Source organism: Lepisosteus platostomus, chromosome 1 (assembly GCF_059453375.1).
Source record: "Lepisosteus platostomus isolate fLepPlt1 chromosome 1, fLepPlt1.hap1, whole genome shotgun sequence".
NCBI classification, from domain to species: domain Eukaryota; kingdom Metazoa; phylum Chordata; class Actinopteri; order Semionotiformes; family Lepisosteidae; genus Lepisosteus; species Lepisosteus platostomus.
Window position 1 is genome coordinate 49,772,238 of NC_142611.1, and position 27,120 is coordinate 49,799,357.

General features: G+C 37.9%; 1 protein-coding gene across 5 annotated transcripts in view; it reads right to left on the reverse strand.

Moving 5' to 3' along the window:
* The window catches only part of ctbp1 (C-terminal binding protein 1), a 226,055-nt gene that overhangs the window by 26,528 nt on the left and 172,407 nt on the right, over window positions 1-27,120 (reverse strand). For all 5 annotated transcript variants that reach the window (XM_088630929.1, XM_088630940.1, XM_088630945.1 and 2 more), the window contains 2 exons: window positions 10,807-10,961; window positions 1,465-1,609 (listed from right to left, as the gene is read on the reverse strand). In XM_088630929.1, coding sequence (XP_088487055.1) covers window positions 1,465-1,609; window positions 10,807-10,961 — 300 coding nt within the window. The remainder of the gene's footprint in view (window positions 1-1,464; window positions 1,610-10,806; window positions 10,962-27,120) is intronic.

Consider the following 27,120-nt stretch of genomic DNA (forward strand, 5'->3'; position numbering starts at 1 on the left):
GAGTCAGGATATATAAAATATATACAATATTTTGTAAAATATATACAAAATATTGTATATATTTTATAAATGTATAAAATATTTACAATCACACTTCAGAGCACTTCCGCACGTCAATTCGCCCTTAAAATCAATAACTGTTGTTTATTAAATATTTGGGGTGTACACTGTAGTTTTTGAATTTGTATATGAACAATACATGCTAACATATTACATTTTATCCTTCTGTCACTCAGGTAACATGCATGAGTTCAGCATATGCTTTTACATATATGTCTTGGTAGATGCATTTTACTTTAAAATAAGCTGTTAAAAGAGGCAGACATTAATGGCAGGTTAGTACTGGTGATTCAGCATTACTCAGCATCCAGTCTGGGATTTTATTTTTGTCTGATTTCTAAACTCTTGGTTGGCTGGCTGTCTGTGCCATCAATAGGAGCCGAGCACAGAGGCATGCTGTTGTAAAGTTGGGGACAAACATGTAACAGCCTTACTGAAACAGCTGGAGTGAGAACAGGGGAGGTTAATATGAGGGAGCTGGGTTTGAAGAGGCTCCCAGGCTGCTACTCCTGATAAGATAACTACTGCTTAGACCAGTGGGGATACATTACAAAGGATAAATAAAATGTAAAAATATCCTTCTTAAGCAAAACAAATGAATAGCAAGGAAATCTCCAGAATATACAATTTTCTTGGGATATGCTTTCAATTTTCCATATTTGGACCAGCAGGTGGAGGTGGATAGAAATGGCATTTGCAGTTTGTAGGTTGTGAAATGAAAGAACAGTAACTTAAAAGACAGTTCTATTTCAGCTGCGTCGGCATATGTAGGCTGCAAAAGGAACAAGTAAAGGTTTATTCCATGCTGAAAAGAAAAGAGAAGCCTGACGAAAGCTCCACAGCTGAAACGTCGTATCTCTTTTCTTTTCAGTATGGAATAAATCTTCACTTGTTCCTTTGCAACCTAAATGATATGCATTCACACTCACTCTGGTGGTTAAGCAAAATCTAGATAGGTGATATGCTGCACCGACGCCAGCCTGATAATGTGTCCAAGACTTTTGGTTTGCAAAAAAAAGGGGGGGCTGGAAATTTTTTGGAAAAGCCTTTGCTCTCTCAAACAATGGTAAAAGCCCTGTGATGGTCCCCAGTAAATCCAGAATGGGTTTAGCCAACTTGGTAGCAATGACGTTTCTTCAAGAAGCACACCAAGTATCCTATGATCCCATTTCACACCATAGTGCTGATCCTGTTTTCAGGGGATGCCTTTACAAGATAATACAAGGCCTCTGAAACCATAGCAATTATGTAGTATATCATTTACCATCCATTAATATCCAGTTTGGACAGACACAATTAAACATTAAACCTCTTAAAAAAGGTGAGTAAACAGTGCAGAGAAATCTCTGAACCAAAACCATTAGATCTGAAGAGAGGTTATGTTTCAAAGTTCTTTCAGCTTACCTAGGTCTCCAGCAGACTTGATGTCGATGTTATCGAACCCGCTGCCAATTCGGACTATTATTCTAAGTGCTTTGAATTTTTCCAAGTCTTCCCGTGTTAATGTGATGGTGTGATACATTAAAGCCCCCACTGCTTCATTCAGTACCTGGCAAAAAGAAATATAAATATATATTATCCCAACATCAAGGTGCCCTACTTGTCAAACAGAGAAGCCATCAACCCTAGATTCACTTTTCTTTCAGATTATGTTTTATTAGATTAGAGACCTAATAAGCAGCTAGTTCATAAAGGGATTTAATAAGGCCTTTTTGTTCTGGACACATACAGAGCAACTAAGCAATCCAAGCGCTCTGGCCTTGAAATGTGGCCAAAGGCCATCTTGGAGACTCCTGGCAAGTGTATCCACTGGGGATGGGTAGTGTGCAAGCAGGGGCTAAACTCTGCAGAGACCCATTTCTGTGAAGAAAACACAGCCCCCACTTCCCAGGGATATACTGTAGGTACAGAATGGTGTGCTGGGCAGCTGACCGTTCGTATGATAACCATGGCAAGACCAGCGCTCTGGCACTGGCTCTGAAGGTAGCTGTTGTCAATGGCCGCGAAGGGCTGTTGTGCTATTTCCCAGCATTCCTGGTCAGTCTTCTGTGCTCAGAATCACTAGTACACACGTTGCAAGCTGTTGGGCTTGTGGCAGGAACCAGTATGAGAAAGCAGGATGTGACAGGATTTCATGAGCCTGCCCCAATTAAATGTAGTCCCATATGAACTTATCTCATCATTCTTCTGCAGGGGACCTGTCAAAGTGACAAATCACTTGATAATCAAGTTACATAATGTGCTTTTCCCATTCAAATTAAATATGAGACTGTGTCATTTTTCTCAATGTCTCTGTATAGAATATCTTCACAGTACTGTAGTAGCGTGTTAATTCGGATACTGAAATACACCCTTTTGTCAGTGCTAGATACAGATCTGTGGAACAACCCCACAAATGCATTAGCTCTGTTAACAGGTACTTCAATCAAATTTGCTGAAAATATGTAATGTACTGTAGCAAATCCAGTTGTAATTAGTTTTCACTGCATCTATAGTAGAATCTGTTAAAAATGTAGCACACGTTTTCTGCTGTCCTGTGTTTTTGAGATCATATACCCTCCTAGGCACAGAATCTCAAATGGCACAATGGTTGAATACTGGGCAGTAAGATGTCAAAACTGCAGTATGATTAGGAAAAATGGCAGGTTTAGCACAGCCTTGAATTAAGTCTCAAAGACAGATTTGTTTTGCATCTCTCTAAATTGGTTATATTTACATTGACAGTCAATTTTAATGCTTCTAAGTATATATAGTTAGCCAGAAACAGGCTGTATTTAGTTTCTGATGTGTGTCTGGTAAAAGGACAGAATAATGTATATTGTATACAATAAAACGCAACTGCAGGCAGTCTTCATTTCTTCACTAAAGCAAATACATGAAAATAAGAACTAAAATCTAAAAACAGAAACTGATCTCTAGGCATCTCTAGGCACCTCACGATTTGATTCGATTTCAATTCAGGATTATAAATCGATTCTCAATGCATCTTGTTTTTGTTTCTATACATGATGATTTTTTTTCTTACTGTGTGATTGGAGTACACGAGACACGAGCTGCCATTCTTCAGTGATGTAGTGCGCGGTAACAGTGATATAGGAATCTGTTGCAATGGACATCCACGCATCACAGGTTATTGCCACCCTATTTGCTTTCTTCAATGATTCCAAAACTTGAGTTTTGGTGTCGTTGTAGGGTGTTGGTATTGCCATTTCACTAAAGTGACGCAGAGACGGTATGTTGTACCTCGGCTCCAGTGTTTGCAACATTAAGCGAAAGCCCGGGTTTTCAACAACGGCGTAGATGGCGCAAATCTTTTGCTAGAAAATTTGCTATAGACCTGGTGATTCGCTTCGCCCTTTCCAAACTATGTGGAAGCTTTGACATTTGCTCGAGGGTTCTCTGTTCGGCAGCAACAAGACCAGGCCATTTTTCCTCCAACTCCGTGAAATGTGATTTTGCATGTTTGTTGTATTCCTGAAATATGACACAGCTTGCACACTGCATGGCTCTTATCCAGTTCATTTTCACCTTTTACTTCATAACATCCAAAATGTGCCCATACGGTGGCTTTCCAAGCAGAGGGTGCAGGCCGGAGTTTATCCATCTTCACAAAGCGGGTAGCTTAGCTTAGTTCAAATGTAGGCATGGTGCACCTGTTAACCCATACGTCACAACGCAATTAGTTTCGTTCTAAGCCCAAAAAACGAAACCATTATTTTCTCTATTTGTTCTTTACTTTACGTTGGATTGTTTTTATCTGAAATGCTTAGAACTGTGCATATTAAAAACAAAAATTACAAGATCGATTATGGAGTTTTGTGAATCGATGCAGAATCGTACAAGAGAGAATCACTATGCATCTAAGAATTGATTTTTTTCCCACCCCTATGTTCATCCTGGTACAGTGCTTGCAGAATAGAATCAGAAGAGCAGTGTTCTTAGATATTATCTTCAAAATATACAGTAGATTTATGTACTGTATTTGTACTGCACGTTAAAATACTTGTGTAAATTATGTCATGTATCATCTTGCATTGTTGCATAAATTTCCAATATTCTTCAAGATTACCTGCTACCCAACTAGGTCTTCCTAAAGTCAGATATTTAACGTCAAAAGTACACCAACCTAACCCCTACTATAACCATAAGCCTCTGGTATGAGGTAGTACAACAGGTAGATAGGCTAACACTGTGCACTGTGAAACCATCCTCTTCTGTTCCTGTTTGAACCTGGAAACCAAAGAGTAAGTTGTTGGGCTTCTTTTTTTTTTTGTTAGGACAGACACGGCTCTAACTGATAGGGCACACTTGCGGGTGCCAGCTTGACAGAAGCAGTCATTAGCATTTAGTGTGCCTATGACAGCCTGGCCCTCGCCATTCAATTAAGGGCAGATGGCCAGATTTCTAAGAACTGCCCTGTTCTACTTATCGTTGGCACCTCTTTACAGATCGGATGGGTGGATTGGCACCTTTTCATGTCTTTAAATGGAAACGTATACCTCACTGATCACTTGACTGACATTCTACAAGCCTTCCAACATGTCAATGTGCATGTTTATTGGTCTAGAATACTTGTGCTTCCCTGACCAGCTGCCACCACTCAAAATAGCACCAATTGAATACCTTTCAGCCAAAATTTGAGATGTCAGTAGCAGATTTATTGGGCTTCATACATTTAATGAATAAGGCAGCACCACAGTGCTGCTAATGAGTGTCATACACTACTACTAATTCCTAAGATTCATCACTATTGTGTTTTACCCCCTGAAAAGACACTATTTATCAACTGCTAATGTTTTTAATTTTTTGACAGGACTGACAATAATGATCACCAATTACAATCATGCATAATTTACAGTATTAACATAGGTTCTCCAACCTCAAAAACACTTAACTACAGGGCTCCATAAGCGTTCTGTAACCTCTCACAAACCCTTTTCAATATTCCACTTGGTAACAAGAGATTTGCAACCTTAGTGTACCAGTTACATTCACAAGCTATTCAGAACTTGGGCAAACATTAGTTCTGAAAGAACACTAATGGGCACTTTCTAGAGTTCAACACTTTCCCCTGTCAACTTCTTTTAAGGGCACTCAAGAGCCGAGTGAAATGAACAAAGTGTCACAGTGAGAAGAGGACAAGTTCTGATGTGTATGAACCATATTGGGAAAAGGTATTAAGAGGCATGTCTGGAGGAAAGTCACACTAGTAACATAATATTACCATCATTATAAATAATAATACTCTGCGAGTAACAAAAGTCCATTTCTTTTATTCAAGTGTACAAATGCATGTAATTGTTTAAATAACCATGGTCCTTTTGCCCTCACCCTTATAAAGTATTAATAGTTCCTGATTTAATTTTTCAATGCCCGCAGAGGTTAGAGCTAATGAGAGGAAAAGACACCTGATTCACACTGAATAGCAGTGGTATAATTGGTACGGCCTGAGAAATGAAATATTCTAGTATGAAATACAAAAATATTCCAGTAGGTCTGATCTTTCTAAAATGGTACTTCTAGAAACTCAAAAGCAAATATACAAAACATAATGTACATGTAACAACAAATGGTATTCAAAGATTTTCCTGATTATTCTTTTACTCTTATCTTTCTTAACTTGGACGACAGAAAATCTTTGCTGTGTGGAAAAAAATGGACATTATTTCTTGTATATATTAGAACAAAAATGTAATTAGATCTTCATGAAAGTCTTAAAAAAGATAATATCACATCTATCCTGATATCCTGATTAAATGACAACAAAACAAGAAGACAAAAACTAGATTTCGATTATTTAATTAACAAACTAATGTGATTAAAAAGCAGTGCCAAACCAAGAAACTCCCACAACCATGCTACTCCACAACCATGTTTGATGGTTGGGATGAGGGTCTTCCTCTGGAAGGCAGTGTTTCTCATTTGGATAGACGCTTGATTCATCTGTCAAGAGGATATTCTTCCAGTAGTCTTTTCATCATCCTGGTGCTTTATGATGATTTGAGATGGGCAGCAATGTTCTTTTTTTAGAGAGAAATGGTTTCTTCCTGGCTATCCTCCAATGAAAACCACTCTTTCAGTCTTTTTCTAGTAGTTAAGCCATGAACACTGGCATTAACCACAGCGTGAGAGGCCTGCAGATCCTAAGATATTATCCTGGGGTTCTTTGTGATTTTCTGGATGTTTCTCCAAGTTGCTCTTGGGAAGTTTTTAGCAGGATAACTAGTCCTGGGTACAGTCACCATGGTGACAGACATTTTCTGCCAGACAGTGGATAGATGGAGACTTGGATGTTTACAAATGGTTTTGTAACCTTCTCCACACCAATGAGTATCAACCACTCATTTTCTGAGGTCCTTTGAAATCTCTGTTGGTCATGGCATGATAAGTTTTAACTAACCTGTATGGTGAAAGAAAAACTCACAAAGTTTCTGACTCTTATATACAGCAGGGCCAGGATGCCCAAGCTCAGTTCTTGTTTACTTGTTAGCCAATTCACCATTGGATTTTAAGTACCCCTTTAATTGTGCTAAGTAAACTGTGGGTTCTGTTTTTATTTCTCATACACTGATTGTTAATTACTCATTTTCTTAAACTAATTACACCATTTGGGCTCCTATAATTTTGAATTAGGAGATATATGTAAACTCTTGAAATGACCAATTAACAGGTATCATGGTAAGAAATTAATAAACTTTTTCTTGGAACTGTAGAAAAAGCTGATCCTTGAATGCCACAACTGAAGTTTTCAAAGAGAGCTCATCATTTTACTTTGATCAAATAAGGTGTCATACAACAAGGCTACACAGCAAGGAAAATGTTCCCTAAGCACCTGCACACTCCAACATCCATGCTAAAACCAGTCAGGCCTAGAAACTACAAAAAACGCCTTGTTCTTCTCAGACATTGGCATATTGTGAAAAAGTGTCAGTTCCATAACAGATTGCATTATAGTGTTTCCAGGGAATGTCATTACTTAGTAATAAAAGCAAATCAGTGTTAATCCATGGAAAGTGTAGGCTATGACAGATTTGGGCCAAAATAATTGTCTATAAAATAATGGTCTCTTGTTCCGTAAGACTCACATTTACCAATTTCTGCTTTTATTTTGATTACCTTCCTTTGAACAGTTTTTCAACCAGCACTGTCTGTTAATTAAATTTAAAAGACAACTATTAATTATGCAACAAGCTCAATCTTTTTTCACTTCAGAGCTTCAATGAGCCTTCGACTAAGCTAAAAAAAGTTCTCCATCTGCTTTCCTGATCAAAGTATGCACTTTTCCATGGTTTAGCTTGGACTTTTTCCAGGGTAATACAATAAGAAACCGTAAAAATATCAATTCAGCAATTTGGACAGCATTAATGACATTTTTTCTCAACACTTTTAAAGACTTGTAGAATGGACGATGCTGTAATTTAGGTGAGTGATCCAAGAGGCTGTTGAAACTGTGTGAAGATAAACTGGGAGAGAGGGAAACATACAGCGCACTGAACTTTTAATAATAAATAATCTTTAAAAAATGATCCCTTTCAAGAAAAACAGATGGTTTTATAAAGTAAAAAAAAAGATTTTTTTATTTATAATGCCTCATATGGAATAGCTAATTGTGCATTTCCATTTGCAGCAACAAACTTTGCAATCATGTACAGGAGATAGTGAGGAAGCGTTACCAGATTCCTCTGACCCTTCCAGCCACTCATGTTGTAATGTGCCAAAGGCCACACGGCCTCATGATTTAATTAACAAAATAATGTGACAGCAAAGCAAAGCTCCAAACCACAAAAATCCTAGAACCATGATACTCCACGACCATCTTTAACGGTTGGGATGAGTAAGGGGGTTCAGTGCAATTGGGAAGGGGGGTGAATCCCTCACGCTCAGCTGGGCTTGCTTGTAAACACCAGGAGGCCGCAGGGGTTGCTGTTTTGCTGAGACCAGAGAGGCCCTGACTGACTAATCCCAAGCAGCCCTTGATGGTGCCCAGCCAGTTCCTGGGGAACCATGGACACACTTACAGTAGCTGGTGACATGACCCATCCTTGAACCTGTGATCGCAGAGCTCAACCTGGGCTTAAAAAATAGACTTTTAATACTTTTAATAGCTCTAATTTGGAAAAAAAACCAATAATTTCATACAGTATATTAGTACTTGTTAAAGGGAGTTTTGTACTTGTGTATTTTTTCTCATTGGAATAGGTTATTTATTTTTTATTCTCTTAAGCATTAATGGATATTTCATTGCACGTTATGACGGGTAACTTAAAACCACATTTGTCACCAAAAAAAAGGCTGGGCCTTCCCTGTAGTAACCTTTACTCACCATGTCAGCCGACTGGCTTTGAACACGGAAGAATATTTCAATAAATCTCAGAAACAAGGTAGAAAACATGAAGTAACAAATCAAAACAACACATTTTTATGTAGCACCATGAATAACAGAGCTGTCTCCTTTCAATTTAAATGTGAAATCATGTCACTGAAAGAATACGCCAGATTTCTATAAATAATGCAAAAGCAACACACTGCAAGTACGGTGTATCACAGAATTGTGTTATAATTTTATTTGCATTTCAGCATATGTTTCTGTTTGGAAGTGACATTACACGCTTCATTTCACAAAAAAGTAATTTTCTTTCTGAGATGCAAAACAACTTATGTTTAATTCATTTGGAGAGAAAAGCCCTGTGTACCCCTGTCTTCAGTATATCTTGTACCGTATTTCCTGAAGAGGCCAGCACCTGAGTTTTGAAAGGGTGCACAAAGGCAAGTTAAGAGCCAACAGCTAAATGTTAAAAGAGGAGCTTCATATAAACATAAGATAGGCTCCAAACAAGAGGAGGACATTGGGTCCATCTAGCCCATTTGGTAGTTAGTAGCTAATTGACCTGAAGATCTCATCCTTTCTTGGTAGAAACACAAGACAACATTTTTGGGTAAAGAAACGTCTTTTGTTCTCAGATTTAAACACACTTTCATTTAGTTCCCTATTCATGCTTCACTCTGCTCCGGTTAGTGCTTCACTGTTGATTCTGAAGACGTCCACTAGGATGTCTTTACCGATTTTAAGTACTTGGATCAGGATACACACTACCTGATCCACTTCTGCTACTTTGTTTATTTGGCTGACACGTTTATCATTACACAGACGTGTATGACATTGAAGCAAACTGAGTGAAATACCTTGCTCAAATCAGCACCATCAGTGCTCCAACAACGTCTGAACTTTCCAATACCAACGTTCAGAGCCCTAACCACAACTCGACACCGATTTATTATAAAATGCAGGCAGCCATCTCTTAATAAGAACCCTCCCAAGGGTTTGGCTCCAAGTTCTTAGCTTCTTTTTTGAAAAGAGTTTTCAACCAACCATGAATTTCCCTTTCATTGTATTTTCTGATTCTGTATCACAGGACTATAGCAGTAACTTAAGATTCGCGCTGGGAAGCTGGGTTAGTATCATCCAGAGCATATCCTTATCTTAAAAGAATATAATTACACATCTTTATTTGCCATGCAGGATGCAAGATTCTTCAATAATCTTAAAGAGACATGGTAGAGACTTAATCTGGCCTATAATTTAAACCTTTACCACTTCCGGGTACTGTAGAATTCATTACCGCAATGTTTCACAAATTACAGAGCCAAGACAGATGACTCCATAAAGGTCACAGAAGTCACAGAAAGGTTTATTTCAGTCATCAGTAATCCCAGAAATCTCTCTTTCAGAGTTTTAAAAGAGTTCGCTCACTGCTTCCAGGCAACCAGATTTTAAAGTGCCTGAGCAGGAATATTTAAAGCATCACAACTCTCTACCAGGATACACAATTATTAAAAAAATAATTTCCGGAATGAATATATCAATAATTTAAAAGGGTCACTGAAAGTGTTTTGCATAATTGAAGTTTCTGAAATGTTATTTTTTACTTCCATAAGCCATAAACAGAACATGAGACAATTTCCTATATATCTCTCTAAGCAAAAAATATATTTTTCTGGAACCTTGATATTAGTAACTGTTTTTACTCACATTTTTTAATGGCCAGTTTTGACCATATGCCAACAGTTTTTACCTCCAATTCGGCTACACTAAAAGTATTTTCTTCTATCGATGCTTTGGATACTTTACTCATTTTTTCAAAAGCCCCTGTCTTACAGTAAAACATTTTTTAATTGAATTTGGTTTCCTTTGCCTCTTTTAGAATAATTTGATCTCTACGAACTGTACCACAGCACACTTTGCGATCAGTCCCATCATCACACTTGGATGTGCACTTGTACATTGACTTCTATCAGTTTCTCTGAAAGTCATAGAGACTTTTCCATCTCTTTTTGATTTAACTAATAAGACATGTCACATTACATACAGTATTCTCCTGGTTGTTTTAAGAATGAGGTAAAACAAAAGCAATGTATTTAATCAAGGTGACATGGACACGCCATGTCTTTTTACAAATACAATTTTATTTTGTAATACTGCAGGTCAAGTTTTATATTAATCATCCACTCGTTTTTTTAAAGCCTTAGTGCAGCTCTATAGTAACGAACGTCTTTATCTTGTGCAGTACGTGAGAGTAATGGATCTCCATAAGCATCAGCAACACATAATTACTGCCTCCTCAGTAATTCAGACTAAAAACGTTAAACAAAAATGTGGTTGAAACTGTTGCTTGTACATGCAAACACACTGCAGGCCCATAGTGGGAGGAATCTGGCTCTCCTGGGCAAGACTTACTAGTCCCCTACCTTTTCATGTATCTCCTGTGTGGACTGTGCATCGCAGAAGGCCACGGTGGCCACGTCTTTGAGGATTGGCATCTCCACTGTGCAGTCCCGGCCATCCAGCAAGGCCACCAGCGGACGCGGGTGCATGGGCCCGTTCATGATGGGAGGTCGAATGCCTGGAGATGGGAGGAGAAACGCAAGTAAGTCACGAAGACAAAGGCGGGGGTTCTCCGTCGAGATCTGGCACTGGAGCAAACCAGCCCATCAGTCATGCATTATACAACAACGGCATTCTGATCCATCAGCATCAGCACTGACTCCATACAGAGCGCTTTTCAGGCACTAAGTCACAACACAAGGCAGTGAGCCATTTACCAGAGTGCAAAGAAGAAAAACAGCACATTCAAGTTGACAAGAGAGAGCAATACAGTCAAGTAATCAGTAAGCTTCAGAAACAAATTATTAGAATCTAAGCAATGGCAGATAAAGACTTAGTAGGTTATTGTGCAAAGACCGTATAGTTCAAGGAGGCTTGCAAATCTACAATCTAAGTGAGGCTATAAAACAAAAACTCAGAAAAGCTCCTTAAGCCACTAATGAAGATAGATTTTATCAAGTTTTAAAAAAACAAAAACTACTACAATAGCACTACGGACTGAGCTTTAATATCAACACACCACATGCTTATATTCCCAAATTCATTACACTTAATTGTGATGATAAAGACGTCCAATTTTCACAACCACCAGCGGGAGATTTGTTAATTATTTCGCACATATAGTAGGCTTCCGTATGAGCTGTTTTATAATGCTTATATGTTTTAATTTATACTATGTCACTACAACAATCAAATGAGACAGACTTTGTCCTGTGTTTACTTTAAGCTACAATATATTCAGAGAAATATAGAGAAACACATTACACTAATAATTTCACCACTTTATTATTATTTATTTGGCTGATGCTTTTATCCAAAGCATGGATACACACCCAAAGAGTACTTACATTTAATTGAAACAATCTGAGTAAGGTTCCTTGCTCGAGGACATAGCAGTAGTGCCCCACCAAGTTCAAACCCACAACTTTCCAGTTAAAAGTCTAGTTTAATCTAGAATTTAGAATTTAGTCTAGCCTAATCTAGACTAGACTATTTTTTTTATTTCTGTGGTGTGCTGTCCACTCAGAAGCAGACAAGCAAAACTATTGTATGATGTTATTCAAAATGAGTGGGCCAGACAATGCATTATTTCACATAAAAATATGTGTGCTTTATACTGGAAACACAATACGCACCAAATGTTGTTTGTACTAAAACAAAATGGTCCAAATCATTTAAACACATACACATTCTCTCAACCTCTTAAAAACCCCGCAACACATGACAAATTAACCCGTAATCTTTCTTTTACACTTTAAAACCAATATTCAAATGTTGAAAGATGGAAAATTGCTGTTAGCCAAAGAATTTGTCAGATTTTGTCATTTGTCTTGCTTTTCAAACCGTCGGTGATGGGGTTGGTGAAAATAATAACTGAGTTCCAGTATCTGGAGGATTTGTTCACCTGCTCGCAGTTAGTGCTCAGAGCAGAATGCTACCAGCAGATCCTTTTGTTTACAGACAGCCTATAAGAGGGTTATTAAACAGTGAAAAGTTGAAATCCAGAGAGACCCGACAGCAAACAGACATTCATTAAGCCCGTCTGTGCACACGGATAGCAATAGGTAGCAATATATTCCTCAGTCCACAAAAAAAAACTGATGCCTGCTGTTCAAGAAAAAGAAAATTAAATTAAGAAATCACATCTAGATTTGCAGACTGCAACTTGTCAAAGGAAGCAAATGCAATGGCATCTTATTTACACTATTATACATTTACATTTAAAAAAACCCTGGCCCTCTAACTGGCATAAAGATACCATATTGTTTTCCCCTATTAATTCTGTTCACAAGTCAGTGTCACCCCCACACCCTGCAATGCCTACCAGATAAAAACAAATTTTAGGATTAAAATGGATAGTTTCTGACAGCAAAGTACTAAGATCTCTAATGAATATCCTGACAGATACTGACTGATATCACCCGGGCCTTTTAAAAACATCACAGGTCCAAAGGTTAATGCTCAAAACCAATTATATAAAGGGCCCATTTATCCTGAAGAGGGTGTCAATTATGCCAGTTACTGTACATTATAATGCAAAACCATCTGTTTCTGCTTCCAAATGAAATTTCTACATTTATGTCAGTATTATCAGCACAGTTGTCTTCTAAATAGGCCCAATCATATAACATGTATCACTTTTTCATAACACTAAAAAGATCAAATTCATTTACTCTTTCTTTCAAGAAGGAACCCTGAAATGTTGATTAATTCATCCTAGTGAAGTATTCCACCAAACATTTAGCAAAGAGCTAAATTTTTAGAACCACAAATCTGCCTTTGTTTACAAAGGCTATGCACCTAATTACAAAGTCTCAACAATAAGGGACAGCCTAAAAACAAACACAAGAAAAAAAAAACAGTTATACTGAGTATGTGTTTACTGTGTTGACTTTTACAACAGAACCTGTGGTTTTTGCTCATAAGCACTGGTCTCTTCTTGTAAGGCTATGTATTGCAATGGAGTGCCCAATAGCTCTAAAATCAATCTCAGTGTATAGGTATGAAATACTACTGAGGGATTAACTGGGGACTTCTGGGCTTCACCTTTCTTTGGTCACTATTTTCTCGCTAGGAGATGTTCTGTGAAACATCTTCAGAGGGCAAAGCATATGGATAAAAAACAGGAGTCCCCTTGGCTTTTACACCTGCCAATGGCCCCTCTTAGTAGGACTTATTTGACCCAAAACCTGGTTAAGCACAGTAGTGCCTTGTGGCTCCAAGGTTCGGAGGGTTGAGCTGCTACATGTGGCTGTCACAAAGGCCACTTGTGGTGTCTGAGTGTACATTCCAATGCAATACAACCTCTGAATGTCTAATAGCATGATACCAACAAAGAGCAGTAATACAGCTCTTTGCAGAAAAGACAGCAAAGAGCATAAAACAATGAAAGTGCACTCAGAGCTATATAAAACAGAACAATGCATGTTTTAGCATCTTTGTGAATTCTCTTAGTTTGGATTTGGAAAGTGTTGCAAAATTCCTGTTGGCATAAAATTCTGAGCACTTCACACACACACATTAGCCTGTGCTACATGGATCCACAGATGGCCCCAATCCAGTTCACAGCACTGCAGACTCGTGCCTGCGTCTTTGGTGTGGTGTGTGATTGTGAGCAGCAGGCACTGCTGGCTTGTGTTCAACGGGTCAATGTTGAACACAGTAGTACGGACGTTTGCAATAAAAACTGAACACTGCAAGGTACTTAGAAGATAAGAATGACTGAAGCTAAGCAGGTATGAGCCTGGTCAGAACCTGGATGGGAGACCTCCTGGGAAAAACTAAGGTTGCTGCTGGAAGAGGTGTTAGTGGGGCCAGCAGGGGGCGTTCACCCTGCAGTCCATGTGGATCCTAATGCCCCAGTATAGTGACGGGTACACTATACTGTTAACAGGCGCCGTCCTTCGAATGAGACGTAAAACCGAGGTCCTGACTCTCTGTGGTCATTAAAAATCCCAGGGTGTTTCTCGAAAAGAGTAGGGGTATAACCCCGGCGTCCTGGCCAAATTTCCCATTGGCCCTTACCAATCATGGCCTCCTAATAATCCCCATTTATGAATTGGCTACATTACTCTGCTCTCCTCCCCACTGATAGCTGATGTGTGGTGAGCGTTCTGGCGCACTATGGCTGCCGTCGCATCATCCAGGTGGGGCTGCACATTGGTGGTGGTGAAGGGGAGTCCCCATTACCTGTAAAGCGCTTTGAGTGGAGTGTCCAGAAAAGCGCTATATAAGTGTAAGCAATTATTATAAGAATGGTGAGAAAGTTCACAGTCAATATGTTTAGTGATGTGTACAAAGTAAAGATCAGAAGACAGGTGTGTTTCAGTGCCTTTTATTCCTTATGTTAATGACCTTGCCAGAGCCTAGCCACTGTACACTCTTCACCTCCAATGCACTGATAAAATCGATAAAATCATTAGCTATCTAATTTTGTAATTAATTACCAAACCACCTCAAAAAGCATTGCCCTGCTTTTATTGAAACAGACTAGAAGCACCAAAGTCAAACACCTATCACCAGCTTGGCCCACTATCAGAGCTCCTCTGTTTGATCACTACACAGGAGAAGGAGAAAGGTGGCTCCTATGTTTTTTTTTGCTAAAACAACACAATGTGGGTTTCAAGTAAAACATTTTTATAAAGTTAAAACTGAAGAGTACTTTCTCCACTTTCACATAGCATCTTAAGATGCCTATCTTAAAGTGTTTAAAATCATCTCTCAAAGTTCTTAAACATTTGTTTTTCGACCCCCAAGACATTTCTGCTTGAATCAGCTGTACGTACAGGTTAAGAGTGTTCTAACTTTAGAATGTTAGGTTGGGGAAGTTGTCCTGTATAAAAATGAAAAAGGTGAAATGATAAAGTTTTGAAGGCACATTTTGATAGTGTTTCAGTAGCAGTACAACAAGTATTTAAAAAGAGGAATTCCTCAGCAGAGTCACTGTTAAGACTCAACAACTCCATCATTTTCAGCTCAATAGTTTGTCAAAGCCCAAAGAACCTTTAAATGAAGTTGTAACTTGGGGAGATGTGGAGAGACTGGAGATTCTTACTGACCTTGAATTATCATTCCGAGTTTATAGGCTACAGAGATTTAGAAAGAATTACAAGAAATCAAGCATTCCATATTTGAGGTGAATAAGTAACCTGATAATCACAATATTAAAAAAAAAAACCTAAATAAACAGGAGCACAAATATTAAGTAGCAAGTCCCCAGATAACGTTATGACACTTGTAATATAAGGACAATTTAACTGTTCCAGATCTGGCATTTCTGCTGACATTTTGCTTTTATTGTAGATGATCTTGATTTTAATGAAGCTTTCAGGAATGGAAAATGCTGTAGTGGATCCTCACTGGAACAGTCTTTCTGTAAATAAAAGAGTTAGCTTTGGAAGTTTCATAACTGTAAAGCTTAATGTCCTAAAGCTTACAGTAAGAACAGTGGCTTCCTAATGCCAGAGAGAATCTATGAGGAGACAAGCCTGGTGTAAACAGAAGATTATCCCCCTAAGAGGGAGGAATGTATTTATCATCAGCCAGGCAACACATGAATATACATGCAAAAGATAAAAAATACAAATTTACAATATAATTCTAATATACAGTTACAGAATATGCTTTAAGGATGAGCGTAAAGGAATGTGCTCCACTTAATATTGTCTTTGTCTTCTATCGTGTTTTTGAGGTCATTAAAATGTTACTGATGATTTCTGAAAAGGAGTATTATCCAACCCACTCTACAGACGTGCTACTCTCCAGTTGGAACACCTTGGTAATGGAATACTAAAGGAGGTGTTAATCTCAAGGGCTCTGATCCCCGTTAAAGGAAATTTGGATTTGAATTCAAATGAGAATATTCTTTGCATAGTGATGTGCCCCAGTATCACAGAAATACAGTGCTGTATAAATCAAGAAGACACCCCTCCCCCACTCATGTGTCACTCAAGCAGCCCACAGACTGTATTCTGCCATAAGCTCCACTTATTAATATGGGATATTCAGTCTGGTAATGTAGAGACCAGAGACTACCAGCACTTCATCAAGAGAAGGTCTTAAATTCCAGCTGTTAAATACAGAAGTCTATATCCTGTTGTTTAACTTAAACTTTAACTTAAAGCAGCTTCTCTATGCATGAATGGGGAAAATTTTCATAATGACTGCGTAGATAGTATGGCTTACTTGTAGTACACCAGAGATACCTGTTATCCTTGCTGTCACTGGATACAAAAACTGCATGTCACGTCAGTAGTTTAAATCTATTAAACTTTACTGCAGTTACAACGCAGGCACAGTGCTCTATCATGCATCAGTTTTAGATCAAGAAATAACCTGTGACTGATGTGCTGCTACCAGCTCTGTCCATTTCAGTACTGTTTTAACTCAACACAATGTAGGTATCTTTCCAGAAGTACCAATTGTGGAACCAAAACTGAACTATATGTTTTATGAACTGAAAGCTACATCACACCCATAAATACAAATAACAGTTTGCTTGCTTAAATCTGCTCCTACATTATCTTTCAGTGAAGTCCCACCTACTAGCAGAAACGTGCTCAATATCCAGACAGACATGGATTGTTTAAGGCATCAATGTGCAAAAGAAACGTGGAAAAATGAACAGAAAATGCTGCTGTCAAATTCAACCCCAGAAGCATCCTGACAAAGAGTTCAATTGAATTTGATGCCTGCAAACAAATCTAATTGTTCTTTAAGAACTGAGGGCTAGAAGTTTAAATCAAAGTACCAAGATGATGTGTAGAGTCACAGAATTCCCCGATAATAAAGATATTGCTGAAAATAAAACAGTTATAGGATTAAAAAAAATCTACAAATAACTAGGAGCTGAAAGGGCTGACTGGCTTCCAATTTTATTAGGTTATTTTGTAAAAAATTGTCTCAAAGCGTTTGCTTCTAACAATCTCAGAATCCCATTTCTCCTTTAAGTAAAGACCATGAAGGAACTTATCACATAGATAATGGTAGTGTTACAGTACATTAATCTTCTTTGGATAAAGTCATAGCACGAACGCACATACATACTCTTTATGAAACCAAATGACTACATGAGCTCATTTGTCTTCTCCCTGAGCCAGCAGGGCTTAAACACAGATCAAAGAGAGGTGATACAGATGCATAAAGTGTGCTGGTCTTGTGCAGAATGCATGTTTAGACCATTTCCATTAATTCCAAGTGAACAACCTAGCAGCTCTCCAGCAGTGTAAAATAAACCAGATCTATTTGAAACTCTCCCACTCCCCCTGCAAACACTATTCCCGTTGAAATGAGCTGCTGCCTAGGAGCCAAAACCCATCTTAATGGTTTATTGACAACCTGAGAATTGATCTGAGCCATCTAATTCTCTTAGCACTGCACTGTACCTGTCTGAAAGAATCACGTCTTTCTCTGTGCTCATGTACTGTAGCTGCAGAGAAATGTTATTTCTGGCAGAGGGTATTATTTTTTGCCGCTGCTACAGTGCAAGAGGCCAAGAGGGAGAAGAAAGCAATTTCTTTAGCAATATCTCTCAGAGAACCTACTGCACAAGCAAGCTAAAATTGTCCCCATCTTTCTCAATGTTGGATTATTCATAACCCAAAACTATATTCCTACTGCAGACTCCATTCAAGTTCCTAAATATACCTGGGTGTTGAGAATGAGGTGTCAGGCAAACATCTATGTAAAGATGAAAAAAGCATACAAATAAGATATTTTGCATACTTTCAGTGACAAGGGGCAGTCATCTTCTGAGCTTGCACTGAGACTCTGTGAAAGCTCCTTTTTGATCTACAGTAGCCCAGTTTTGAATTATGTACCTTGGTATAGTATGGTGTACAATGCACACCATAAAAAATGTAATCATAGGTTGTAGCTGATACTGATAGTTATTCTCCCTCTTTTTTCTGTTTGCACTGTAGTGAATTATTTCTGCTGTACTATATTAAATTATTTCATTAGGTGCAGTAAACACCGATATAATTTCAAGTAGTAAGAAAAATATGCTATTTATTACCATTTCTTGGTTATCTGTATGGCGAGTATAAAATGTTTTGGAATTTTGGAAATAGTTCTATGCTATTTGGTAAAATAAAATGGGTAATGTGGCCTCATTAACAAAGGCTATATAGTTTAAGAAGGTTAAACCAATTACCTTGTATTCAGCGACATAATGATATTTAATGAAAGATAAATCAAGCAGTTCTTCCCTTTTGTTCCCTATATCATTAGGCTTGTGTGGTGATTTAGGGTGATTTAGTAATAAAGCTACAAATCCTTCTTGTACTTGTTTCCACAGGTACACCACACGGAGCAAGTGCTCACAAATGAAACATTACATCACAAAGAAAAGGAAAAACAGAAGAAAAATATAAGGCAAAGGTAATCATGGTAAAATAGGTGTAAAAAAAGTTAAAACACAAAATTAACGCAACACACACATCTCGCCAAGGCAAAAGTTACGAGGAAGTTTTAAACTGTAATGGCCAGATTCTGATCCTCAGCTGACGCTGAACCACGAGGCTGACTGCAATGGCTCGTCACTTGGAAGAGCACCTTTTCTACAATGCTGTAGAAATAAAGAATGGGCTGCAAGCTGGGACTGGATTTGTGGGTCTGGATTAGCAGACTGTCAGAGATGAAATTCAGAATTACTAGGATGAGCAGAATGTCATACCCCCCCCTCAAAAAGGCTTGGTTCATTCATTGGTTTTAAAACAGTGTCGAAAAAATGATATAAAAAAGTTCCTCCCATTCTCTTTTTAAATGGATTTCCTATTTCTTGGTTTGTGTCTCACACAAACCTGTGTGATTCTGAAGTCCACTGGTTTAATAATAATAATAATAATAATAATAATAATAATAATAATTGCTTACACTTATACACTTTCTGGACACTTCACTCAAAGCGCTTTACAGGTAATGGGGACTCCCCTTCACCACCACCAATGTGCAGCCCCACCTGGATGATGCGACGGCAGCCATAGTGCGCCAGAACGCTCACCACACATCAGCTATCAGTGGGGAGGAGAACAGAGTTATGAAGCCAATTCATAGAGGGGGATTATTAGGAGGCCATGATTGATAAGGGCCAATGGGAAATTTGGCCAGGACGCCGGGGTTACACCCCTACTCTTTTCGAGAAACGCCCTGGGATTTTTAATGACCACAGAGAGTCAGGACCTCGGTTTAACGTCTCATCCGAAGGATGGCCCCTTTTTACAGTATAGTGTTCCTGTCACTACATTGGTGCATTAGGACCCACATGGGCCACAGGGTGAGCACCCCCTGCTGGCCCCACTAACACCTCTTCCAGCAGCAACCTTAGTTTTTTCCCAGGAGGTCTCTCATCCAGGTACTGACCAGGCTCACACCTGCTTAGCTTCAGTGGGTTGCCAGTTGTGAGTCGCAGGGTGATATGGCTGCATTGACTCTGTCAGTGGCTTTGAGAATTCTGTATAAGCACATTAGGTTTTAGGTGTAGGTTTCTGTCAGTGTTTGCCAACTCTGTCTACCTACAAGCAGGTATCAAGGATTTATGTGGCTTGAATGTACAGTACCATAAAAGCCACACTTCACATAACGTTTGAACTGTGTCTGAAACCTTGTTTTAAAAATAGAATTCTATTTGATACAAGGCTGTTTCAGTGCATTCAAGCTGTAAGATTAATATTGAGAAGATGACATAAGAGTGGCTTACTAAAAAAGCCCATTGTGAATACAGAACAGAATATGTAGTCAAATACAAGCTCTACAGTGTTAAAGAATCCTTCAGTTTTGCCCACTTTGGCATCTTCTGTCACTTGCCCAACCCACTCCCACGCATCTGCAGATTTAATCTGTGCTGACCTGAACTTGACCTCAGCTGTATTCTCCAGTGTTGCCTGTCCACATACTGTAACTTCTGTACGTAAGCCATTCTCCCAGAAAACACAGGAGACTCCACCAATGAGCAGACTGGAAACAGAAACTTGTTCTGTTGTTCAGGGAATACCATTACTGTACAAGCTTATGTTCAGTGATTGTCCTTTGTTTTTCCCTGTTGTTGAACAGATTTTCCTATATTTCATTAAGGTACCAAACCAGGTCAACTTTATGAATGAAGAAGCTTCACGGACAGAAAATATTGCAGAATTATCAATTAAATGAAGCACTGCAATTTTTGTGTTTCATCCATTAATCCACGGCCACTATTCACTCCTGCACTATATCACCTAAAACTAATACAATTTTACATTTACAGCTGTTTCTTTTATAGTCTATTAAAACCTAATGTTGTTTTTATTATTTGTGTCTCGTAAAATACAGAAATGCACCCACCAAAAAAGCAGAAATATACAGTAGTAGTCAAAGTGTCTGTATTCTGAGTGAATAGTCAATGTAATTACAGTTCTAAAGAAAAACAGTTTAAAGTGAGCTTCAAGGACTCCAAACAATATTATATATATTACAAACAGTACAGAACAATTTTTTCCAAAGAAAACTAGTTCCACCAAAGTGACAAGAACATAAATGGTATTTCAAGAAAATGTAATGACTTAATCCCAGCAACCATTTATACATCAGCAGGGCTTAGTTTTATTGTCTGTGGTATTTTTGAATATGGCAGCATCATCTTAGGAGCCTGTTCTCTCCAGATCTTCCAAGCTAAGAAAAACAGAATCTGTTTTGTAACAGGACAGAAAACCTCAATGAACAATGGTTATGGACAGTAGGCTACACCTACCCACTTTTAGTACTTGGGATGGATGAGAATAATACTTTGTCTGTTAAGGATCCTACCCAGGATTTTGAGGAATGCCTTTTGTATTAATACAAATTGTGAGCACGGAACAATCTACTCAGGCTTGGTTGTAATTTTTGTCAAGAAATGACTGGATGATATCCTAGGTTCAACTGGGTCAGCCAAATAAGACAGACGGGCTGAAACGGGCTCAATCTAGTTTGAAACCTTCCTTATGTTCATTTATACGACATAATGATGGCATCAATAGACATATATAGAATTTCAGGAGATAAACTTTAGTTCAATTAGTGGAGACATTGTTTTAAAATGTTCTGGAAACCTTTGACCTTGGAAAGCTTGATGTTATTTCTGATATAAATGGAAAGGCTCATCATAATGAAACTTTCTGCTCAAAATGTATTTACAGATGTCACAGCTGTACTTCTATTATTGTATCACATTTGGGCAATTAAAGTTAACAAGATTTCTGTTAATTAAAAAGAAATAAAGTTATAGCTAAGTGACTTAAAAATGTACTTCTTACTTGTTGAATAACTAAAACAAGACGCAAAACCTATCTAGTTCAAGCAGTTAGAATACTGATAAATTTCCATTAATTATAGAGTCCACAAATGTGTTCATTAAGCAGGCACTGTGCAGAAACCTCTAGACAAAATGTCAATGGTGTGCAGGTAAGAATAATTTGTCTACATTTTCACTCTTTGAAACATTGCATTTATCTGGATCAAAGTCAGTTTCATTAGCAACACAAGTCAGTTATGTGCTGTTATGATATTCCACTGAATTCCAGATAAGTCAATTACTTTAAGACAAGACAAGCGAAGGCTCTGTAGTGGAGTCCTACAGCCCTTATTATCAGTTAAAATATAATTACTACAGCAGTGTTATGATGTTTTTTATATGACAGAGATAAAGACCAGTGATTATTTCAAGGATATTCAATTGCAGGAATGCTGCAGACAGCATGTAATCAACCCGTATTGTACACGCTACAAATCACACATCTCAGAAAGCTGCGTTAAACTGATAAATAAAACTAGGAAAAAAATACACTGTAATTTTACACAAATAACACCCTGCTATTTCCGGTAAAAGCAGGCTTTGAAGCACAGAAGCACAATATTCATGAATGTAATTAAATCCACAAAGTGGTCTCATATTCAGACAAGTTTCTAACGCTGATGACATGATCCATTTTAAAGTTCATTCAAAGAATAACGATGCTCTCTGCAAATCAGCACATGTGGAAATAAGGGTTTCAAAAATTGAGGTAACGACTCAAACACCCTCTTCCAACTACAGTAAGAACTGCTTATTTAAAATCCCAATGTTGTTAATATGTACTAAATTTACTTTGTTTAATCAGCAACAAAGTTGTCTGTGAAATATAATACAGCCTGAACAAAGGTTGTCATGCAATCAGTAATACTGAAATCTGCTGGTATATCCACATTTTTAAACCTTCAGAACCCACGTTAAGTGGAAAAATGATTTATTTGACTCTCAGGCTACTGCACACTGGTCTACAGGAACATTTATAGAGCCTCTTGAGTGGGGAAGAATTTGATATCAGACCTTTGAAAATATTTTTATTTTCTCTACAATTCATGAACACAAAACAGGAAGCTTAAAAAGTGACAAAGTATTGTAAGAGGGCCAGTCAAAACTTACCGTTTTCTACAGGAGGCCAGTGAGTTCAACCAGCAGGCTATTTAGGGGATTGTGTTACAAGTAATCAAATTACTCATAAAGCCGGTCCCCCACTGAAGTAATAACAACCCAGATAGCACAAAGCAATACGGACAGTAATTTCTAAGGCATAAAGGAAAGACTGCAGCTGTACTTTTCAATTTGTGAATGTCTTTGATTTTTTTAATTGTATGTAGAATATCAGGTACTTAACCACTCTTCAATGACTTATTTATCTGTTTTATTACTACTACTCACATCACTGATTATAAAAACTGAGCCTTTCAGTGCCCACAGATATAGATAAATATTCATCCCAAATTTTCGTGTGGTACTTTGCCATCATTAAGAAAAAATGATAAGAAAAAAAATCAACAGTAGCCTGTTTTTAGTGTGTTTAGTGATAAGACTGACTTTAAAGAAATCCGAAGGAAGATTGTGCTTTTTGTTTGCATGCAAACGCCTTTAAAAAAACAGCAGAGGCATTCTTTCCTTGTGAACTCTCTTTCCTCCTTCTGTGAACCCTGCTGACCGATTACCCCATAGCCAGAATAATAACTCATGCCAGACACAAGCTCATTCTGTCTGTGCTGATATGTCCTGTAATCTACACCAGCCAAAGAGAAGCTCTTCTGGGGCCAGTAAATCTGTAAACCCACCCAGGGACACAGTCTTTCTGCTTCAACCTGACTTGAAAGGTTAAAGGAGCTACTTAACTGTCCCTGACTGTCAACATAGGAACAAAAACCACATCAATATATGTCTATTTTACACTTCTCAATGTGTCCGTTACAATATTTTGCCAGTATTCCCATATGTTTTAAATTGTCATTGCACCATCAAAGGTACTACAAATTATTCTTTAAAATACAAGCAATTATTTCTGGTACCATTTTCTCAAGACTACTGCATTAACTGCAAGGATCCTTCAACTGGCTTAAAGTATTCTGATTTAAAAAAATAACCGAAATGTTGCTGTTAGTAGTTTACTTGTTAAAGTGCTTTCACATTTTCCTGAAAAGTTTAATTTTGCTATTCAAAGATACCCAAATGCTATACTCCAGTACATCCAACACCCCAGGAAGCCCAATGTGACAACATGAGTTTGCTGTTACTGTTTCTTTAAATACATATCAAAGTTTTGTTCAGTGACTAACTTGCAGACATCAAGTAGAAACAGCAGGACTGATAACTGCTTTGCCTGAATCTAATTTAATTTTTGTGATCTGGAAGAATTTAATGTTTAATCTCCAATGTTATTTTATTCATTTGTGCTTAATTTTGTTTTTCTGTAGCACTTACTCTGAGATCACACACCCCAAACCAGACAAACCCTGTTTACTGTCTAGTCAGTGGCTCCACACCTGTCATCTTTGGATAAATGAAACATGATGTGGAATCATATTTTAGGCTAAAACTGTCACTCCACCCTGACATCCCCCTCTTTAAGTCAGCAAAAAGTACCATCCATCCAAGTCAGTCAGAATACCCACATTCATGCACATCCACAGCTGGAAGTCACACATACTGTTTATCTGTTGAGGTGAATTTGTAAAATTCACATAATTTAAGGAGTATAAATTACAATTTTTTTTTGAGTGCAGATTATTTGTTCTTTTGTAAGATTTCTAGAAGATTGTTTTAAAAATATTTATTGCTGCATAAGCCAAAAACTCTTGATTAAACATACTGCTAAACCCATTTTTGTTCTAAAACACTAAGCACAAAAAATGATCCCTATCTCCTCTCTTAGAAGTAACACAGCTCACTCTAAATGATGCATCGTAAACCAAAAATGCAAACCACTAACGAAATCTGGAAATAATTCACATGAAATGTGCGAAACATACCCACATAATGTGAAAAACAATATACTTCAAATTCCAGTATCACAACTTATTCATAACTATTTTGAGTTTCTAGATATCCGAGGGGATTCTGTCAGCTCCAGTTCTGAAAAGACTCCATATGCACAACATGGTAACAAACATATGCTGTACTGCACAGAAAATGCAACCAAAAAATAATATAGTCCAGCTCTTTGGCTGATAAAGCCATATCAAAAAACAAGTAAAGAAAGTAAAGCTTCACAGCGAAGTCTTTGTTGACCCAAAGGACTGCACAAATATGTGGTATTAAAAATGCTAAATGACTCCTGCAAGCCAAACTGCTATAATGTGAAAATTAACAGCAATATGCAGTGACCTTTTAAACACAGTGCAATTGCAAACTATGTTTCTGTCCCCATGACAACAGAGCACAGCAATGCGAGTTTAAGTAATAAATTAACAGTAAATAATCCATACACTGTGCTCTTTTAGTAAATTGCACTATAAATCAAGCTGCACAGAGGTTAGCTCCTTCCTTGCCCTGTGAAAGAGTGTTTCTTGGTGGGAGGTGGAAACGTTGAGGAGGGGGGGGGGGTTTGTCTGTTAATCTTTACAGCCATGCAACTCAAACAACGCAATTCCAGCTAGGTGACCAGGCCTGTCCCCTGAGCAGAAACATGGCCAAAAGCAACTACCACAGTCATTAATCTGACTGAGTTCAGAGCCCAATATGCCTATCCCTTTTTCTTTAAAGCAGGCTTTGTTTAGGTGGCCAGGTCAATTAGTATCAGGTGTTATAGGCTGCAGTTCCTTATCCAAACACAATGCTTTTGGAAAGGCAAAAGGCAGTCTTCCACTGGTGCCTAGAATTTTTTCCCCCTCTTTCCTTTCCCTCACATGAAGGGATTATTTTTATGCAATTAGCTAAAGGAATACTGTTTCCAGGTCTGATGAACAACCCTCATGAATTCCCCATGAGAGGTTTTTTCACCCTGGAGAGGCTGTGTGTGTGTGTGTGAGCCTGGGAGTGAATTAGGTTTGAATATTAGAAAATCACATAACCGATAGGAGGTACCAGCTATGAGAGTGACGTCAAGGTGGTCTGTTTTAAAACATACTGTACATAAACCATTATGGAGTATAGGTTAAGGCACAGGACTCGTAACTGAAACTCGTAACTGAAGCACTTCTCCAGTAAAAAAAGCCCCGCTGTAGTTGTAAATGTAAGTTTTATTTAAAAATAAATTAACAAAATAATCATCCACTCAAATAAGCATACAGCCATACCCTACTAATTAAGATCCGTCTCTGCTAATTCTAACCACAAAAAATAAAACAATGTTATACACTAGTAGACAGACAGAAAGGGGCAAATGGGTTTTGTAAGATTTGGCGAGTTGGCTAGGAATTGCTGCAAAATAGATACTGTTTTCTTCTGCTGTTCAGTGCAGGTTCTCATTCCACAACTAAATTATAGCAAACACAAGAATATATCTTCAGCCACACAGATGGTATACAACTTAATTATGTATGGCACTAAAATTAGGTTCCGTTGGCAAACTTTATTTTTTGCTACATACAACACAGTTTAATTACCTATATTAAAATCTGTAGAGCTCCACAAAGTACAACACCGAAAGGATAATGAAATGATTATATTAAATACATTTTCTTTAAATTCTAAATCTGGCTTCCCACTTTCCAGTGTAATAATTTCCCATTTATACTAGCAGTAGAGGCTTGGAGTATTCATATAACACGAGATTATCTGAAGGCGGATGGTTTAATGCATATAATCTCCAAATCCACCATAATCTGTAATCTTCTCTACATTATCATCAGTATTGTACACTTCAAAAATAAACGGCTACAGTGGGAACAGATTCAGGGCTTAAATTGCATTTCACAAAGTTAAAATACAACGTTTTCTACAAAGTTTTTTCTACAAAAGTAGAAACTTTTGTATTTTTGTCTCTACTTGAAAATATATATTACAATAATTTCCTCTCCACATTTGTCTAGAAATGAAATACAGAGACGTTATCATAACACTCTGCCTCCAGGACATATCTTAGTTTAGTCAGCAGATGGAAATGCCACATCCTGTCATTTAATTCCATTATGTTCTTTTCTAATTGAAAACAATACACAGAAAGCTAATTCTGCCGGTAATCTTCCCACATCTCATTTCTGTTTTACGAAAGCTTTGTGAGATTAGGACGTAACATTAATTAAAACGCTGTAGTGGCAGTTTCACAGGTACCATTAGCCCCACCTGATATTGAGAGGAACTCAATTGATCTTAATTTGGAATTTTGGAGTGAAGGAAAGACAAACCCCCACCGAAGCAGAGACCAAATGACAGCCATGTTTACCTTTTACATTTCTCTGGGAGCTTTCCCTCAATTTGTTTC